Consider the following 21,201-nt stretch of genomic DNA (forward strand, 5'->3'; position numbering starts at 1 on the left):
TTATACAAGGTTTATACATTATCCGGTTTGAATATTCTCTCATTATGAGCATTTATTTGATGGCAGATCAACAACTTTTGACCGGAATGCAATATAGCAACGACTGCGCAGTAAGTACGTTACAGTAGTATATTGGCTAGAAACTTGATTATAGGTAAAGAATAGTCAAATATATAAACTTCGCTGCTCGTAACCGGAAGCTTGTCGTCTAGCTATCTAAAGATGGGTAGGACAGACGCCGGCGGATGTCTCTTGTGTGGAGATAGATAGGGACATACATGATATAAACAAAACTCAGCCCGTATGATCCATTGTATGGTACCACGTAACTGAAATCACATCCGCTAATGTCATCGTAGTTATAGGCTGACCTCCCGGCACATGTGGGAGTGAGTATTCCTTTTCATTAAGTAATGATTGTTGCGGGTTTTATGTCCGTCAGACGTTGATTACTGCCGTCAGATACTGCTTCAGAGTTCTTTCGTTCGTCTATATGTGCATATCTGGCTCTCAGCTGGTCAGCTCTGGTCGGCTGCAGGTTACTAAGTGATGCAGATTAGGATACGTACACTGACCCTAGGCTACTGTTGCAAGCTGTCTTCCTTTCGGAGCGGCATTCACGTCCCTGATATTATACTAGCATTAGCCGTCGGGCGTGGCCTGAAGAAATTTTCTTGGCCATAGCAGAGTCTCTCATGTAGAGACCTTAAGTACCAAGAGAGCCGAGAGAGAGTTGGCGAGAAATGGGGCGGAGCAGATGAAAACGTGTGGCGAGCGGGAAGAGCACAGGATATAAAGGAAGAAAAAAGTCAACAAAAAATGGCGATAAAAAGGGAAAACAAAGGAGACAACAAAAGGGCGAGAAGGAAAACGAAAAGGAAACAGCTAAAGGCAGAGAATAGTGGAAAGGGAAATTGGAACGAAGAAAGGAAGAGGCCAAATATTCGTTGACGTGCTAAACGTGCCCGATGTCGTGCATATGTATTCGTTTAGTCTGAACCAGATCTTGCCAGAGGACGGCGGCAAACTTGTTTTATTTCGAATTAGGGCTATGTTGCTTTTTGCTGTCTCAACAGAATGCGACTTCGTGAGCACTGTTCATCCTATTGTTCTCTATCGTTGGAAGCGTGTGTATGATCCTGTTTCAACGAAGAAAAGGAAACACATATTAATGATTTTGTTGTCCTTTAGTATAGACATAACCATTGGTTTTATGAAGTTGTTGGCGAATGCTTTACCAGCGCTAAACTCCTACGGATATCTCTATACGTACTATACATAGACATATTTAGAGTATGGCTAATCAAGTATAATATAAGTATATATAAGTGCATGTGTTTGAACACTACAATGAATGAGTTTGATGTCTCACAAGGGGGGGCTATCAGTCCGGCTGTTGTCTTTAGCAAATGTAAATAAGCTTAATAGTTAACGAATTCAGCCATAATATGATGAGCTTAGTTCGTCTCTCATTCATGTTTTCTATTAAAACTCGATTCAGTGCGCTGACATTTTCCGTGATACTGGCTGTACTTGTGCAGATTCTTCAAAGCAGTGGCAATTTGGTAGGCGGTGGCAATCGCTCGACCACACCCGGTTATTCGCGTAGTTCGTCGGGGCAACACGGCGATTATCCGCCGTCCGGGGAAGGCGGCTCAGTAGTCAGCACACAGGGCCCTTCTACACACACGTTTGGGAGTGGCATTGTGCCCCTTTCGCAGAGTGGCATGCCCTCAACACCGCGAAAGACTGAGCTACCTTCGATGGATGAGATGGTCCATTCAACCATTTCACCGATCCTCGAAACTTTCCATGGATCCCGAACGAGTCTCCAAAGGCCCACCCTGAGGTATGTGTCAGGACTGACAACAGTTAAGCAATACTGAAATAATGTTTTTAATTCAAAGTCAAATTTTCAAACATTGTACGGTTTTATTTAGTCTGACATATGCATAGTATAGCAGTATATCAGTTAAGAGCACAGAGTAGATGAATCTACATCCAATCATATTGTTGCTCCTCTGTCTGATGCTTTTTCAGCCCATCGTTAGGTGGCCTCGGCAGCTCCTCGACGTGGAACACGCAAATGCGTGTCACCCTTCGATATAGCCCTCCCCGAAACAGACTCGTGTGTGTTATACATCAAGTCAAGTAAGCGACAACAGGCAGTAGGCAGTAATCTGCTCTACTGGGAAACGGCTGTCAACTCAACTGTTCAATGGGGCTTTACCCCAGAAAAGTTGTATTATTTTTCTTTATTTTATTTAATGAGGCCTGTCGTGTGATGTCATTGACAAAATTCGAGGGATTCCCCATCCCCACCGGTCTCACCAACCAGAGGTTTTTTTAGCTTTATTCCAGCAAAAAGAAGCTATAAAATTCTAGACAAATTTTGTGTCTAAAAAATTGAAGAAATTTTCCGTCGAATTTTTTTCTTTGTGTCTATTAAGACTGTAATTGTTTTTTTTCTTATGACCTCAGCTTCAGTTTACGCGGTATCCGTTTGTGTTTTGTTGTAAATATTGGGAAGAGTCGAACGAGTATATTCGCAACTTCTTTAAGGAGTTGCGAATATCCTCACTGAAGCCAGTCATTATTAGCTCTTGCAGGTTTAAGAGGTGAACGTTAGAGATAGATTTTTGTAAGTCTTTGGGTTTCTTTAGAGATTTGCCACCGCCTGTGGTGGCCAGTGACGAAGAAGAAGTCTACGTCAAGGTGCAACTGAGTCCGTGCGATACGGTAAAACACAAGGAAAACTGGCACAAAACACGGCCGATCAGGGTCAATTCTTCCGGGATCATCGATTTTGACGAAACGTAAGTTAACTGTTATTTGACTGGTATAATGTAGATCTATTGTTTTAGTTTCAGCGCGTCCAAATAGCAGCCTATTTTTTTCCGAATCTATTTTCGGTCAGATCCAAAGCATTTTTTCCAACATCACAAACCCCTTCACCTTACAGATATCAGGACTTCTTCCCCCCCCCTGTACTAGCTATACAACCGGTTTGTACTTAGAGATGATTTATGAGATATATCAAATCAACAGCGAGCAAAATGTGAAAAAGTCAACAAAAAAACAACAAAATGTACATTTACGATCAAGATAGGAGAGGATAAAACCGTTCGCAAACCGTGGACCTTGCACCTTACTGAGCAACTGCCAAGTAACAACTGACTAACACCTGCGTGCTTAATGTTGTAGATTCTGATTAGCGGTCCCTCTGTAGTTCAAACGAGCGGACACAGACTTCTTCAGTTTCCGCTTTAATTCATGAGGTCAACGGTTGGCGTTTCTGTTTTGCGTGCTACTGCTGTAGTTATTGCCGAACCGCTGTCCTGGCGTCGAGCGGGAGTAAAGCTGAGCGAAGTAACGCCCTTTCTCTGTTCTCCTGACAATTTTCCGAGTCGACCTTACCACTGAAATATTGTACTTACAATTGCACAAGTACAAGTCCAGCACCTCGGCCTGTACGTACAGCAGTTTCGTAGAGTCGGCTACCAAATCCAATTTCCCGTACCACATTAACATGAGCGCTGATTCGTCGCATACGGCGATCATTCGCTGGCCTTACACTTGAATCGTGTACAAATAGCATGCTATACATTGTACGCAGACGATTAAAAAGGTGCGCCTCGATAAACGTTACTCGTATCACTCTCGTGTTAGGAAACGTCGTATGGGCCGACGAGCTGCTTGCGTAACTTACCGTTACATCATTGCAACTAGCTACGCCAGTAACTGGACGTTGACGAAGCTGCCATTAGTACTCGGAATCGGTAAGCAAGATGGCTATTTTGCACACGGAGTACAGGAAGTGGCTCTTTAAGGGATAAATAAATGTCAACACAGCTAAGAACATTGAAATGCTCTTGCGTTCGATGTCGATCCCTGTGTGTGAACTTTTATCTTTCTTAACCTGGGCAAACGTAGGATTTCAATATGCAATAACAGTATGGGAAAACAGTATCTAGTCAAACTGCCCCATGATCAATGTTACACACCGTTACCATTTGCTGTGCTGGGTTTTTTTCGCATAACTGGGAGTATTGAAATGACCGAAAACAGAACTGCATTTGCTACTCGGTCACAGCCGGACAAAAAATTGCTAATCATGGACTTTGCTCTGTACATATATCTCCCTCAAGCAACCTATCTCGTTAGATAAACAATGTAAAAATGTTTACTTTTCTATTGTACACATATATATAAAAAATATTTGGGGGTTACAACTTCGTCGAGCATTTTGCAAGCTCCACTGGCACTCAAACGATTAGTTAACGTCATCATAATCATATGTCATTGAAATCGTGTTTATATCGCTCTTTTTGTCATCACGAAATCAGAAGTAACTTCGTTGTCGAGGTATAAACACGGTACTTAGAGAACTTAACCAACATTTACAGCCATTACGTACATCACGGACTTAGTACAGGGTCGCCAACCAACAACAATGTAATTTCTTTTTCCATTTTATTTTTCTAATTCTAATTCTAATGAGTGCGTATAATAATTACCATAGTAACCAAGCTGCCACAGCGAAAATTGCCGTGTAATTCTATGACTGTATTGGCTAAGAGACTTTTCTCTGGCCATACAAACGCTACGATTGTATCTTCTTGGCGTGCGTTTATCGATCTGACCGGTGGTGACTGGACCAATCTAAAATGACTTCCAGTTTTCCAGTCTTAATAAGACTGAAGGCTAGTGCAGGCAAAAACAGGCCTCACGATCAAGCGCTTTCCATAAGTCGGGACATTGAATAGGGAAAACTTCGCTTGATCAGATACCCAACATGTGGAGGCAAAGTAGTTATCAAACAATATACGGCAGGGAAAAAAGTATGGCTTACGATCTGGCTGTCTGCGAACGTTATTACCTGTGTGCGTTCAAGATAGGAAAATAATAGTGATTTGAGTTCTTTGCTTTGAGATCAACGTATCGATGTTGTTCCGTTCAAACTGTTAACCCCCAGTAGAGCGAGATTAATCTAAAGGAAAACCTTCCAACTGAAAGCAAAGAATCGGCGATCTGAATTCAAGAGAGCAGGAAACGGCTGTCGAGCGCGGCAGAACGGTGACACTGGTTTCCCCGGCAACTTAGGACGATCATTGCCCTACCATAGCCTTGAGTTATCGCAAACATCTGAGAACGTGTACATACAATCAACATACAAGACGTTGGTCAGTGTTGTGTTTAATAAACACCGCGACCGCAAATAGGGCGTGCTATAACATTTCCATTGTTTGACATGCCGGTTACATGCTATCATTTTCCGTGTCAAATCTCATTGCGTTTAACTCTACATACAAAGTTTTCGAAAAGCCTAGAAAGAAAATGATGACTACCCACAAATTGTAGAGTTCACTTAGATATTCAGTTCTGAAGCAAAGCCCATATGAGCTAGCGAAGCGACGAATCGCCCACTGTTTTACGATGGACTAAGGACGTAGATGGAGTCAAAATTTTGACATAGCAAGTACTCAATAGAGTAGCCTGTAGCGAGTATACTTTAATGAAAATTGTATAGTCTTTATGCAGGAACGAAGAATAAAGTAAAGCTTAACAGTAGCTTGTATCGTTTTATTTATCGTAATCCATATCTAATGAACCAACTTTGAATCAAAATTGGTTCATTTCGGCGGCTCAATGATAACGACGAAAAACTAACTAGAGTACCTGTTTACTAGTTCTATCCTATATATATATATATATATATATATATATATATATATATATATATGTAGAAAGAAACTGACTTTTGTATCATGGTTCCTTGCACCTAACAACGGTTCGGCCCTAGCACATGGGGAGGTACGTTAAGGTAAAATATAGCCCTTTTATCTTCCTCACACCATAAAGTTAGGATAAGAGGACCCAAACCAATTGCGTCCGGATTTGTCGTAGTAAATCACGATCAAGCAAAGCGTTCAACTTCTCTTACATATATATTTTCGACACGTCGGATACACGCCCAGAATATGCCTTGGGGCTAAATTGAGCCGAAGATTGGGGCACATATCTATGTTGATTTTGATACGGAAAATTTTATGACATAAATATAGCATTAATGATCCACCATAGGTAGGGAATGGGCTATCACAGGACACATTGAAACAGAACGGCATGACCAGGTACGGTGCAAACGCATGTAGGAGGACAGCATAAAAGATGGTAATAATATTTCCCTTTGAGGTGGACGTTACGCAGACCAGTTGTACCTCGGCCGGCTAAGGCAACCCAAAGTTTGCCGGTTATTTCTAGACTGCCACGGAGCCTTAGAAGTTCAAGAGAAACAAAACACGAAGTCTCTTAGTGTCTTGTCCTCGAAGCTTTCGTGTAGTTTGAATGACAATGGTGGAAAAGGTTGGTGGACATTTGTTCCTAAGAGCTGCCTACCCAAGAAATAGACGGGTTGGTAGAAAAGCGAAGCGTTCAGGATTGAGAAGATCGTCGTTTGATTTATCGTGACAGAATAGAATTGTTTACTATGAGAATTGCCTTTTTACCTATAGCTCATTAGCTAACATGAGGACCAGTGCAATAGATTTGCGATGATCCAAACTAACCATGATATATCCGGAATGAATATCGCGGATTACCTATACAGAACCAGATATTTTAGTTAATACTGCTTACTTAAGAGAAACTTCGTTGTTATGGTCGATGTGTGTCTGTAACCCAACTACCTACAAAGGCCCATAGATATCCAGGCACTCCACAGGCCTCCTATTCAATACGGTTGAACACCTACTCTCGATAGCAGTAGTTAATGTTCGATAACGTAACGTTTTTTTTATTTGTTATGTAACGACATGCATTTTATAGTTAGTTTCGCTTCATGCGTCTCAAGTTCAACGTGGGTTTCCCCGTTATTTGAAATGTATCATCTTTGGTTAAATCAATAAGCTTCCATTTCCCGGTTGAATGATCCGTTTAAAAGCACCCAGATTTAGAGCGACATAGATCTCCTAACATCGTTCATGATGTGTCAATGTTTACAGCGAGCCGCTTGCGTTTAGCTATCAGTGAATACTCGCAGTAGACGCATCCGACGCTGTGTGTTTGTAGAAAAGTTTTCTAGCGCGGTTAATCTATAGTACTATTCGTGTTTTCAAAGGGACATTTCGTTATCGTTTCGTGTCTTGTTTGCCATTTTTATTATGTCATTGCTTATTCGTTACAATCATCTCTCTATGCAACGACATGTCCGAAACAGGTTGGAATTAGACGTGGCCGCTCACGAGCTAGCGTTGGTGTCCCTACAACTGCAATTACGGTGTCGCAGTACAAAACGTGCAAGCGTGTTTAACATGAATAAGCGAATCATAAACTTGAACCACAATAACGCCAAAAGAAAACTTTTAGGACAACTTATCCTATCACTGGATCAACTTAACGGAGTCACCGCACTCACGGAATGGTAAGTAAGCACTGTAACGGAAAAATTAAATGTTTTTAAAGCTTGGCATAATTCGTGTGCGACATCAAGATACTGCCTTACCGCAAATTAATTAAAGTATTAGCAGGTCTAAGACAACAGAGAAAGAAAAACTCAGGGCATTCGTAAAAACGACGCAAGATATCCGGTCGTCGAGAAAGTTCTAATCATTTCAAGTTAAATTCGAAGCAAATAGATTTTAGATTTCAATATCGTATTTGTAACAATGTCATTTTGATCTATGACTTTCTGCGCTTCTTCTGTAACATAATTCTAGCGTTTCTGTGCTTTCTGGGTGAAAAGCTCCGAAGCGAGACCATCTGACCATCTGTACCTCTACATTTAGAAATACAATTGAGTTTATTCTTTTGTATCAAGCTTTTTCTGTAGCCAGCTTTTTCATTTGATTGATGCAAACCTCATGGTAGTGGGCGTTGAGTTTCGTGGCGATATGGTATAGCTATCTACGTGTTGGTTTCGTTCAACTTCTCCGTAATTAGTCAACCACGAAAAGCATCGTTCGTACCGAAATTTTCTGAAAAAAAAAAAATGACAAAACTATGTTCAACCCACTTCTCCGGTGGCAATATTTTAATGGGCCCAAGCAGAATGTGTGCTTTTATCATGATAAAATTGAAAGTACGTTAAATTTCAACAGAACTGCACCTTCTGAGCCTAAATGCAGGTATTACTGCAGTTTTTTTTTAGCACGCTCAAACCGCACTGAAAGCCTGTTTGACGTGACTCATGACCTGAGACGTATGATACCGAGATTTCTCTCGGAATCTTAGGTTAATAAATCTAGTATAATGGGGGTAAGAAAAAGATCTTCATACAAAATATATCTATTCTGTAGCATATCAGCCTATTCGAATGGAATAATATCCGATTATCAATTACGAACTACATGAAATTCTGTCATAAATTCTAGGAAATTAGAGCAGACCTTTGTATAAAAATCCGACGCTACGGTGCTAGGCTACAGCAAGCGTGGAATATAGAGAACATAAATAGGGATCGAATTTACTTACCATAAAATGCTAGTTATTAGCTAGTACTGGTCATTTGCAATGAAGGTCAATCCTTGATCCTTTGGAGGAAGTAACAAGATTTCCGTGGGTCAATCTGCGGAAGGATCATGATTCAAAATTCGTTCACTTGGCAGCAGCGAGTGATACTTGTATGATGTCCACGTCGTAAGGGCCTTTGGGTCGAACGCGGGCAGATCGTGGCCGCACCCATTCATTGATTACCGCCTGCATTGGGCGCGCGTCGCCGGCATTATTCTATTTGACACAATTCGAAACTTGTGCTGTCGAGAACAAGACATGGCAATATAGGGAATCACTTCGTCCTTAAACAGAAGAAAAACAGAAATTTATGGGCACTGTTTTGAATTTTGAATAAAAATTTCAGTGTTTTTAATGCACGTGTCTCTATGGTATTTCAGTATCAATTGTTGCAGTATATATACAAACATTATAGGTCATTTCCGCTATACGCGCAATCGGTACGAATGATCAAGGGATTCCTATGATATTCACGTGCCAGTGGTTTCACAGCTCGGTCGACAGCCTCTTTCTTATGGAGAGCCCCGTATGAGAATCGAAAGAAAGACTATGGATGATCATGATACAAAAACTAGACTATGTGGACCTAAATGATATTGATGCTTGGTTAGACAGTAACGACGCCTGGCTCTCGTGGGCATCTTAATTCGAATACCTAGCCCATGATGACTGTCGATGTTTACTTTCTTTTTTATGCAGTCTCTCGTCTGCAAATTGAACCTAGGAGGTTCATGGGGTCATTTGCAAATTTATGGTCATTTGCTGAAGCGTCGTTGCTTCTCGTGAATACCCTCGCGATGAAACGATTGCGCTTATCTATTTCATAGACCACAGTGGTGGTAATTTCCAACTTTTGATAGTCGAGCAATCGATTATTGAAGGACAACTAGCTGAACGATTTGAACTACAAGATATACGTATAGCACACGTTTAATACATAATAACATGTTAGTGATAGACACTTTTCAAAATTGCGAAGATACCGACTTCCCTTAAATGCGATAAATTAATACCTGATACTGACTACTACTGATTTCGGTCAATTGTAATCAGCTAAAGTTTAACAATAAACGTATATCTAATAAGGAAATAGATCGAGGGTAGCATTCCGCTGACAGTAAAAATTATTCTTTCCTAATATATACATTACAAATGAAAAGTTTTAATATGTCAGTAGTTTTTCTATCCAATTTTGCTTACGAATACCCACAAGAACTGCATCAGATGTCAATTTGCTTAAAGCAGTTGTCGTATTCAAGCGAAAGCCAGCCCCACGTAGTCACTGGGTCTAGAAATCTTTTTTTTTCACACACGATATGCCGTTTCCGGCCATTTTCATATCTTCCCTTAAATATCTGCGTATGGCTTCCAGGTACTTCCTGTCGCCAGCATAAGACACCTTTCAGCCTCGCGTATCCTCGTCATCATCATCGGCCTTTGCCTTGACAGAGCTCACGTTCCTTTTCTCTAATAGGAATTAAAGCAATTCCTGGCGACGCAATTCCCGCATCGCGTCGATCCTCAGCGTCACACGGCCGCCGGAACAATAACAACGTTCTCTATCAGTAACTACCTGTACCTGTTGTTACAAAGGCTGAAGAAGAATGTACCGTGTAGGTCAGGCTGAGCCGACCTTCAGTCTTCACTTACTTCGATCTGGTGGTCAGGGCGTGCGTCAAATGAAACACTTCCGGAGTGAGATTTTCCTATAAAAGAGAAGCGCTGGTCAACGAATCGCTTCACGGTGCACCTCTGTAACAGCAAGGGCGTAACTAAAGAAACTATTAGTCTATTAGCACAATCACAGCCAGCCAGAAAGGGGAAGGATGGAAGTCGGCTTCTGAGCATCTGAATGATTGAGGCTGAATAGGTCAGGCCTTTCCTGTAACCGACAAACCAACTAAGCAGTATTTGACATTCCTGATATTTAATTCTGTGTGAATTTCGAAAGTGCATTGCGTCAGTCAGCGTGTCGTATCAGTATTACTAAATACAGAAGTAAAAAATCAACATCGATGATGACGGCTCTTGTTATGGTTCAAATGGCAGTAGAAAAAGATTGGGATAATGTAAGCTACGGGCTCATGCTATACGTGACGTAGGTTTCTTGATATTTGACGATTAGTAGGGTGAAATCTTTTTTGGATAATTTTTGCTATTTTTTTTTTTATTGCGACACGATTCGATAGTCGTAAGGGCCGAGGTCATGGCGCCATGTTGAGCTCCGATGCGCTATTATTATGTCGATTATCATCCGTTGGTAAGACATAACATGGACGTAACATGGCTGAGCACAACGGAATATATATAATACGATCCCCTAACGGGAATGACCTATAACTATAAATAAACGCATACATTGAAAGTAAGATAAAAAAAAAAACTTGTTGTTTTTTTTTTGAAAGTTTGATACCTCTTAGCGTTGTGTTATCTCGTACTTTATCCCTGCAAGCAACGTATGGCAGTCCATCAATAAAAGATTGTAACTGTCATACTGCAGTTCGCTTCAGAAATAGTCTCCACACTTTTTTTTTTATGTCATAGATATGCACAATTTCATTGTGCATATCTCTAGATATATAGAACTAATTCTATGAGTAATAGATATATTCATGTTACTATGGCATTAAAGCTATGTTCAGCAATGAATAGAAGCCAGCGAACTATCATTTCCATTAAACAGATCTCCTCGTTTTGCTTCGTCGCCCTAAGTTGTTATTTGCTAGTAGCATTACGTGTGGCCTCAATGTCAAGTAGAAATTATTACGTTATCTATTCCACGGAGGGTCGCCCATCAATGGAGCCCTTTGTCAGGTCAATTCCGGTCTTCATGAGCTTCGGGACCAACACCAACTTTGGGATAACTTTGCATTTGCTATTGTAGCTAGACTATTGTAGGTGCCCACCGCAGATAATTATAGCTAGCTGGTAATTACAAGACGATAATTATTCTATGTAGTTATTTCGTATCAAGGCACGCTCTCGTATTTGGCTTTATTGCTCTATCGATAAATAGGAAATGTCAAACGTTTTGGTTTTATAATTACAACAATCATAACAATGTTTTTAATGTTCTTCTTTATTATTTCGAAATAAAGCACTCGATTAATAATCATGCTGCGATTCATTTCTCCCAGTTCTTGCTGCCTTTTGGTACAACAACTCCATTTTGCTTTGATAAGGTTACTATACACGATTTGTGAGTAAAGTAGAACGGCCGCCACCTGTATAATAATACCACGATGCTGATAGTGACTGGTTAGTCATTATACTGAGCCCACAGTTCTGCTATCTCTGTACTGGCACACTTTATACACACATATATATATATATATATATATATATATATATATATATATATATATATATTCAATTTATCAAGGAAAGGTATAACCAATTACACTTAATGTCATCACATTGGGAATACATATTTTCTAAGAGAACATCTTAGCATAGCGTATCTGATGTTTAGAAGGCCGCAAAACTGATCAGCTCTTCATCTGATATATACGAAAAATATTTATAGCCAGTAGGTACATGTTGCGCTATAGAATCGTTCTGGGTTGGTCAACGTCTGTTGGCCCCATCCCCCCACTATCCCGACTACGATATCTGAAGCTGCCCGTTGACTAACAAACAGAACTTGGTATATTCTTTCGTTATTGTTAATGTTAATATAATTTTTGGTTGATGTTGCTTTCGTAAACGCCATATTTAAGTAGTTCAGAACGACATCTGTGAACTACGTATCATCAGTCTACGGTAATCAAATGAGCCTATCGGGTGTTTACTAACGTAACGCATAACATGTCAATAAGGGCTCACCGAATTTGAAATTTCACGCGTACAAGTGTACCCAAATATTCTAAGCTATTTCGGTCGTTGCACTACGTACAGCAGGGTGATCCCATATAAGATACTGACATATGGGCAAGTTAAGTTAAACAGTGAAGGCCCATTGCTACAAGCTGTAATAGCTTAGAAACGATGTTAGACGCGGGAAATTTGAAAAAAAAAAAACTTTTTCTCACTAATAATAATTAAATTATTATTATCGTTACGGGTCTTTTCAGTTACGGGTAGGTCACTGATAGTTTGGCCTTCATAATATACCGAAGATGTCATTTTTGTTATTTTTTATTTGGACTGCTATTTGTCAACTAGCTATAGAGTAGCGTTGAATTAGCCTATTGTACATGTCTCCGGCACTGGGCAGTACCGTTGAATGACTATTGTCTCATGCACATCCTATTTATTTCTAAGATATATATATGCATTTTTTTTTTCTAGTTGTGGTTTTAGTATGGGTTTATGTGATTCGTGTTAGTTTTCATCGAGGTTATTGTTAGCCTTCCGGTTAGGAATCGCATAGGGAGCTAGTGTTTTTAATTTAGACTTCAGTTGGGCATGAAGAAAAGGAAAATCTGACCTGTGTCGACTGGTTTATATACTAGATTTTTACAAACTTTTTTCGCTGCACTGTTAACTTATCGCCCACTGCAGATATAAAATTTTTCTATTTTCACTCTTACTTTGCATCTCTTAATTTTGTCCTTTTAAGCTAATACGTCGTACTTGAGTTAACTCGCTTGTCTCGTAATTAAACAGATAAATCGTCCTATTGCCAAACTGGACTGCGAACCATGTCTAGCGCAGAGCACTCAATCGGGCAACGTTAATCAATAAGTTAACAGACGTTAATTTTTTCAATATATTCCGCTGTCTCGAAGAGAATGTTCATGGCAAATGGTTAAACTGAGACAAGTCAACAACCAGTAAAGACCCAGGCCATGAAGCGCCAGAGCATAGGTTCGATACGTCTGTGATCTATGTTCGTCTTTGAATCTTCACTATGTATCTTTTCGGGTCAAGCCCTGTGCAATTAATTATAGCTAGTACAAGGCAACATGCATGTGCTTGATCTAAATCAAATATTCCAGATAATTAGATTAACGATAATATTAGAGAGACGAAGACTTCCCCCCCGAAGTGCGAATGCTGTCGTTGTTAACAGTAGAGTTAGACAGTCACACAACAGATACGATCACGATAGAATCATACCGACATTTTTAAATTGTGGCAATGATTTTATTTGTAAATCGTATCATAATTATCATCAGGATCCTCCGTAGTACTCTGATGGTCCTATGTTTGGTGGCACAGGGTCACTGAAGCGGCATTAGTAGATTTTAGATCCGGTCTATGAAAAATTAGCAAGTAGGTTAACGGGATCGATGCAGCTCGGTACAACAATTGTTTGACTGAAAACATAGCATAAATTCCTATTGGCCTGGAAACAGAACTTCTTCGAGGCTTTTCCTTTCGAACTTTCTTAGTCACAATATCGCCACACTATGTCTGGCTTAGTTCGTTGTTTTATCTCGGAAAATAAAGCAACAAAAAGCGTTGCGACTAAAGAACGGATAGTCAATAGGGCGATCGTGAACCGCTTAAGACGGTAGATAATTTCCACTCGGCAAGGGGTACTTTTTCTGTGCTCGATAGCTTCCACGTAGAATTTCAATTTGCTACTCTCTTAGTGTAAAATGAACAGCCCCGGATTATCAACACGCTAACAAACCTTGCTTATTTGACGTTGCTATACGAACATTTCATCTGAATATGTTCTATTAAAACCCATTGTTTTATTCCCATAGAAGATCGCTGGTACACATTCCAGATTCGTAAGGGGGTACGCGTGTCATGGGCAAAGAGCACCCTTACAATTTTTCGCTCAGCTTTCAAAGCTCCAAACTTGATTTCAAAGAAAAGAAAAAATGAGGTTAAGGTTTGCATGGATCCTTCAGATTTAAGAAACCTTCGAGTATACGTAATGTGATGCTGAGGAATAAGAAGATACGTATTACCGTTTCCAGGTACGTATTATCATTGCAAAGTTCGTCAACTATGCTAAGAGTACTTGCCTTGCCGTTTTTTCCAGCACGTTGGAACTTACTGCCTCAAGTCGTACTTCACATACGAGGGCTACCCTAGCCCTGATCCCTTCAAAACTTCCTTTTTTTTTAAATGTTTGCCTCTTTTTATTTTATCGCGAACAGTATCTATTGCCCCTGGTCATTCATTCATTCATTCCAATTAAACCGTAGAGAAGAAAAATTTTGAAAACACCAAAAAAGGCGGATCTACCTAGAGCCATTGTTTGCTACAGCACTGTATAGACTAATTGGTAGCTGTATACAGATCTATATAACCTTAAATTCTTCTGAGTTGTCTATTTCTTTGCGATTGTCCTCGTTTTGTCACCTATAAGTCTTCCCTATAAGTGTGCACGCAGCATTGGCAAATGCACCCAAATATGTCTTCAAACAGCATCCAAAAGTGACTGGACGAAATAGCCCAGCTGCCATTACCTAATGCTAATCAGTATAAGCCCGCCGAAGTCGATGAGCTTTGTGTTGGATGGTGACAAATCCATATGTACTAAGGGAGGTCCTTCGTAGAGGAATATACGCTTGACTGTGACGTGAAATTGTTGGGTTCTTGTCCATGTTATGTATGTGCCATTTGGTTAATCGGAGGAACGGTAGTGTAGATCAATTAGATGATTATTTCAATCGTTCGAAAAAATGTACCACTGCTAACCCTCGATAAATTTTTAAAACCATTGTACAAATACTAATGGAGCGATGCTTAGACGCTACGAACATAAGCCAAACTGTCCCTCTTTATTCTAAAACTTCTGATGATAAGGCGATATGCCGCAAGTAGATGGTACGACGATACACCGAATTGAAAATTTTCACATAATGACGTTGTCTACATTTTCGGCTATTTGGAGATTATTTTTAATAGAAAACATTCTCTATCTTTACTAATATTATTATATGGATTATAGTTTTAGCCCGTGTTTGCGCCATAGCTTAACTGGAGTACACTATCTATCTTCACTTTTCAATTCGACCCTTCGCTGGTAGCTTTAAAGCACGTTGAGAACAGCTGTGTGCGAAGAGTACACTTTACTTAACACCACTAAACGCGTAAGTCTTATCGTAAAGCTTGAAACTTGTTTCAGTGACGCAGCGATTTTTCAGAGTTTCTTCAGCGATCATGCGCCACTTGTCCGGGGAAATCGTGCCCACTTGTGCGGCAACAACATCCGAAGCACAATCTTCTTCTGTGATGTGCTTTACTCTTTACACAGCCGTCTATCTGCCTGCATCAGCACCCCGTTCAGCTATTGTATCCAATGGCTTCGTAAAACGATCGTGTTCACAGCTTATAAACATATCTGCAATCACATTTTTACTGTGTAACATGATAAATTGATCTTCCACTTGCCCTTCCCTAGATCTTAAATATAATAAGTTTGTGAGTCGCCAGCTTAGGAAAAACGGTCGATGCTTTTGTAGGTCAGGCTTCCTAATCTCGTTTCACTTGTTTTTTACACGCTTTTAACCGCCAAAATGCCTCCCCTTCCTCTGTTTAGAAAAAGTTGAAATGTTGTAGACTACTTGTTTCACAGGACATTAAATTTGTCGTCGATGATTTGCGAAAGAACAAAGAACAAACAACTTTTATCAGAAAAAGTGAAATTCGTTAGGATGGAGTAGGCACAATAGAGCGCCACCAGTTAAAGCAGCTATAAGAGACGGGCCGTGTTATAAAGGCCCTAAGCAGGAGAAAGGCTCTTCTGATTCAGCGTTGCCATTTACCGGTAGGCGCGTCATGTTCACAGCTACAGGCAACATGGACGTGCGCTGAATCCGTCCAAAGGTGATTTACAGAGTATTGTGGGCTACATACGCTCGTAGAAGTCGAAAACGTTCGCATATGCCCTTGCGCCCCAGTGTGCGACTGTCATAAAGCTCGGTTACGCGACGAGACTGCCGCAACGCCTTTTAAACCATCAATAGGTGGACATTTACCCGTCGAATATGGAGAAAAGAGGAAGGAATCGTAGAGTCGGCTTAAAATACGGCAGGACCAGTGAAGAAGTGTAAGGGCACAGCCGTCAAGGCTAATAATAATGATTTCCTTGGTATGCACTCTGTTCGAAAGGGACAGTATCGGAGCAAAGTAAGCCGGAAATATTGACAAGATAGTTTTCCAATGGACGAGATGATAATATAAATAGCATGCTATTTCTGTCATATGTTTCTGGTATTCGACAGGCTGTAAATTTGACATTTACTAATAAGAAGGCAGTGTCTAAATGACTAGAACTAAGCAGTGAGTTATCCTGCCGCCCGAGAAAATCTTCTATTTACTTTTTAGGTTGTTCGTATGAGGCATTAAGTATGTCAGTGTCTGGGATATAGCTCTGTTTACCAGAAAATTGAATCGTGAATTCGTAAAATATCCCAAAGTGCTCTTAAGGCTAAAAACTATTTTACATTGATAAGTAACTACCGTGGTAACATTTGGATAGCCGCCTCGAGTAATCATTTTGCCGCTTTAAATAGTAATAAAGCAAGACTGCCATATTGCACGCCCCCAAAGTTCGGTCATTTCAGTTGGGGTCTAACCGTACAGCATCTTCAGCGGCAGTAGCAATTGTCACACGCAGCTGAGGAGTTATCTCGTTACTCGAACGTCACCTGACGTCCATTTGAAAAATAATCTATTATTTGAATCATTAGCCGCACTAAGCGCTTCGTGAAAAATATCAGAAAAGAGAGTATTAGCCAATGATCAATCTCATCTATGTTCGTTTATGCAGGGATTCTGCGTAGAGCCACGTAAATCTATTAATAAACGAATTTGCAAAAAAGTATCAGGCTCGCATTAGCGAGGGTTCAAGCAGGTGCGTATCTTGTGGCCGTAAGCGATTCATTGCACAAAGGCCTTCTAGAAACATTCACAGCAAAACCATTGCCGGGTATCTCTGATACTGTACGATTGCTATTTCAACTATCTAATAAAACGTGATAATATATAATAACAAATAAAGAAAAAAACACGCACGCTTACACAGTTACGCGGGGAGTGCGGATAGTTGCAAGTCAAACAATGGCTTGACGTTTAGCGGCGTCCAGGTTTGACAAGATAGCTACTCCGAGACGAACTTACATTAACAGCGAATTAGCTAGTGTTGTGGTTATTCAAATGATTTCTATATAGGCTTCGTATGGCCCTGTCCGTCACGAGTATTATATATATATATATATGTATATTTATTTAAACTTTGTTCTCAAGTATTGATTAGATCAATCAACATATTAATTTCATTCAGAAAAAAGAACTCATTCAATGCTCGAAACATACCTATCTAGCGAGCGAACACACGACTGACGTATTGTTACGTAGTAGCGAAAATTATTATGAAAATCATGCATTTATCCTTGTTGTTTAGCGTTTCAAAGTGAATCTGCTACGAGTAAAATGAAAAAAATATTGCTATAAATACAACAGGCGAGCTGTCACGAAAGGCATCTTTAATCAATAAGGATTTCAAGAGCGTGTTCGCGAAAGCATTTGTTCAGTGAAGGTGAAGCCCGCTTCATTTTGAAAAAGCCTTGTCCTTGTTAGACCTATTTACTGCCATACATTAAACCATTTAACTTAATATTGGATCTTTTCGCACCATTCAATAGTAGTTAGAAATTGCTTTCTAGATTATATTCTTCTATCTGCAAAATGGCCCTTGTCTCCCGTGAAAACGCAATTAGGATTTTTACCACAGTTAGTTTCGAGGAAATGTGGAAGATGCATTTATGCGCTATTATCCTGAATAGAAAAAGGACTCTCTGTAATTATATTATAGCAATATGCGTTGCTTATCTCCTAATAGTTGTGTCCTCGCATTTTAATGATCAAAGTCAGATAAACTATTGGAGGCATTTCGCTATGAGATGCACATCCGCACTGTTCTGGATGGTTCTAGTTTGGATTTTAAAGTTAGCGCCCAGATCGCTCCGCCACATACATCCCCCTTCTCAGCGGATGTCACTGACAAAAGTGTTATTGTCGATCTCAAAAGTAAAGAACTGATCTTAAGATTTTTCGTAATAAGATTGCGCTTCGAGGACGTACTGACGATAAGGATTTCCAAATAGCTAAGCGGCATCAGCGCCGATTAACTGGCTACATATCCAGCCTGTCTTTCTGAGCAATCAATACCATTTGGTAAAAAGAGATGACGTCCTGTGTTGAAAGGTCGAATCAATTTCTATTACTTTCGTCAGTTTCCAAATAGCTAATTTCGCTACCTGCGGATCCGAACTGCCACAGTGGCAATCAACGATAATGTCGTTCCACCGTTTCGAGATTATCCAATTTAAGTGAACGTTGATCCGTAATTAGAACAGATGTATCGATTCGCATGATTGAAGGCACGGTGCAGTTTTGAGGAATAAAGGAACTCGTTTATATCTAGATATCGATCATTTCCTGCTGGCCATTTGAGAACGCTGTTGGAAAAGCTTCAAGCCTTGCACGGGTTAACTGATGCAAATCTAACTACTGTTTAATACGAATCGCAGCATCCACGGTTGCCACTTTTGGCCATCGGAGCGACGTTCAGTGCCTGTTTTGCCGGTACGAGCTTGAAGTCGTATTTCTGTATTATCAATACAAGTATTGAACATCTGTATTTTTCTACTATATAATACTACTCTAAGGCTGTTCATTAAATAAATTAAACGTATACCTTAATACAGCCAGTAAGCAGACCACGAATGTCAGGTTGCAACTCAAACAGAATGTAGCTTAATTCTTTGTAATGCTCACCTATCGTATTAACCTACTTGACGATTCTGATCACGAGCCGCGATGTGTTCTTCGTGGAATAACCAGTACGAGTAAAAACAGTTCGAATCTTTATTTCGAATTTACGCGCGTGTACCACAAAATTCACTTCGGTGTTTTGTTTTTACCAGACCACTCGTACTGGCCACGAATAGCGCTCCCCGATATTTTGTGCTTGGCCGATCTATCTATATTCACGTCTCAGGTGCGGACGACACGTTCCATTGGTATCGCGAATGGCTATTCTGGATCAATTTCCATCTGTTCTAATAACATGTTTGGGAGCTGTCAATGTCGTTTGAAGGTAATGTTTAGCAAAGTCGAAGGGCTGATGTAGCTTGAAAGCACACGTTATACGAGCTATTTCGGATAAGTGGTTGTTTGGTCCTTTGACGGCGCAGTGGTAGCGTGTTTTCTCACAAAACGTAGAGAATGAACATACGCCATTAAGTCCAGGTATGAAAGCAGGCGTAATCAAGCGTTCGATTTCCCGGTAGGAGTTAGACGCTTGAAGCTATGTCGGACAGCATTTAAAGCCCAATGTAAAACCCAGAAATATCAATAGGTGGTGGCAGAAAATGTATCCACAACTTGAACAACTATCGTTTTGGCTATTATTGAAATTTAATTAATACTTAAATTTACAAAATATGTGTACATGTTCCTTTTACCGCAGATATATATAAAATTGTTACCATTGTGGTCAATACATTGTTGATGATAGTGGGCAATTGATTCGATAATTTTAACACACATTTCATTTAGTCTTGTAGCATATTTCTGGTCTATTATAGATCCTAAATCTTCTAGTGTTGTCGATTTCCTAACGTCGACACGATAGACAGAGACAGTCCGATCACGGGCAGGCTGTTCAATAAAACCTTCAATCCAAGTCATCTTCACATTCCAATGAAGAGTTGTGCTTACGTCATGATAAGAAGATGCTTGATAATAAACTGTTTCGGATGATAAATATCGGCCAAAATCAAGCGTTATATTTTTCCCACTGCACGTCCTTCATATTTCCGGTTTTACGTCCCGTATCGCCGTTAGGCAGCCCATCAGATGGCCGGCTCCCAGTATGAAACGAAGTGTGTCCAGGTTCGAACCTGCGAGTCGTTGTGCTCTAGGTTAAGCTCACTAAACAATCGTGAGAACATTGCATCTCCGGTCACTAGTAAGATTTAACAATACTAGTGAGATTTGTGTTTAATTTGGAGAAGTAATACACAGCTTGATATATATCGCATGCTCCAAACGATTGATTATATACGATACGAAAGTTACGCAGTTTACGAGATGCTGACGCCCACTCAACGCCTGGAAACCGCACATGCGCAAATAAGAATCGAAGTTCAAATTCCCTTCGCTAAACCTATCGTATTCTTCACAACACTACCAGAAGCTAAGGTAAGGCTGTCTGCCCAAACGCAAAAAACGCACAAATATTCTACGAAAGTGGTTATCTTGCAAGGGGAGAAGCCACACGAAATTGTTGAAGGAAAGGTGCAAAAAATATGTGTGTCTACAAACTCCTTTCATATTCTCGTACAGCAGTTGAGCTTTTTCCTGGAATACTGTGAAACGCGAACAGCATGAGTTTCGTACCGACAAATCAACAGTGACTATTCGTTACCCCTCGATGATACTGTCGTAAAGAGAAACGGAGTAAAACAAACCACAAGATTTTTACAAAGCAATCATTTTAGCCTATTACTCTTCACGTCTTTCATCAACAACCTCCTTTTCATGCAACAGCCAACGGCACTCTGTTATGAAAGTCATCTTGTACGAAAATGACCTCGTCATGTAAGCAGCTTCCGCCTGTAACAGCCTGATCTCTGAACGACTGCGTTGTCGAGCTTGGTCTTCAAATGAAAAAAACCAACAGAGAATATATGAAATTCAGAAAAGGGAGCGGGCTTGTTAAGAGCACTCGTCTCGCTTGAAGACAATAGCTGATAGTTGTCAACTTGTTTACGT

At 40.2% G+C, this 21,201-nt stretch overlaps 2 protein-coding genes and 1 long non-coding RNA gene across 28 annotated transcripts in view; 2 read left to right on the top strand and 1 right to left on the bottom strand.

The window, feature by feature from the left end:
• Positions 1-10,527, top strand: part of Esyt2 (extended synaptotagmin-like protein 2) — an 84,494-nt gene extending 73,967 nt beyond the window's left edge. For 21 of the 23 annotated variants that reach the window (XM_022788605.2, XM_022788607.2, XM_086992738.1 and 18 more), the window contains 5 exons: positions 1,542-1,849; positions 2,041-2,151; positions 2,664-2,816; positions 7,220-7,423; positions 9,884-10,527. In XM_022788605.2, the coding sequence (XP_022644340.1) occupies positions 1,542-1,849; positions 2,041-2,151; positions 2,664-2,816; positions 7,220-7,423; positions 9,884-9,905 (798 nt within the window). In that variant the 3' untranslated portion in view covers positions 9,906-10,527. Of the gene's footprint in view, positions 1-1,541; positions 1,850-2,040; positions 2,152-2,663; positions 2,817-3,669; positions 3,780-7,219; positions 7,424-9,883 lie in introns of those variants that run through there. The other 2 variants (XM_086993151.1, XM_086993267.1) reach the window with 2 other exon arrangements.
• Positions 1-21,201, bottom strand: part of LOC147758217 (uncharacterized) — a 23,891-nt gene continuing 2,690 nt past the window's right edge. Inside the window, exons 1-5 of one of the 3 annotated variants that reach the window (XR_015330637.1) lie at positions 10,162-10,270; positions 8,473-8,795; positions 7,860-7,976; positions 4,518-7,434; positions 1-1,139 (exon numbers count right to left, since the gene is read on the bottom strand). This is a non-coding gene — a long non-coding RNA (uncharacterized LOC147758217). Of the gene's footprint in view, positions 7,435-7,859; positions 7,977-8,472; positions 8,796-10,161; positions 10,271-19,200; positions 20,539-21,201 lie in introns of those variants that run through there. The other 2 variants (XR_015330649.1, XR_015330654.1) reach the window with 2 other exon arrangements.
• LOC147758218 (uncharacterized) overlaps positions 15,949-21,201 on the top strand; it is a 19,602-nt gene continuing 14,349 nt past the window's right edge. Inside the window, exon 1 of one of the 2 annotated variants that reach the window (XR_015330619.1) lies at positions 15,949-16,468. The gene's annotated coding sequence lies outside the window, so the exon portion shown is untranslated. Of the gene's footprint in view, positions 16,469-19,537; positions 19,675-21,201 lie in introns of those variants that run through there. The other variant, XR_015330612.1, reaches the window with a different exon arrangement.

This window comes from Varroa destructor, unplaced genomic scaffold, assembly GCF_002443255.2.
Source record: "Varroa destructor unplaced genomic scaffold, Vdes_3.0 BEIS01000001.1, whole genome shotgun sequence".
In the NCBI taxonomy this organism is placed as follows: domain Eukaryota; kingdom Metazoa; phylum Arthropoda; class Arachnida; order Mesostigmata; family Varroidae; genus Varroa; species Varroa destructor.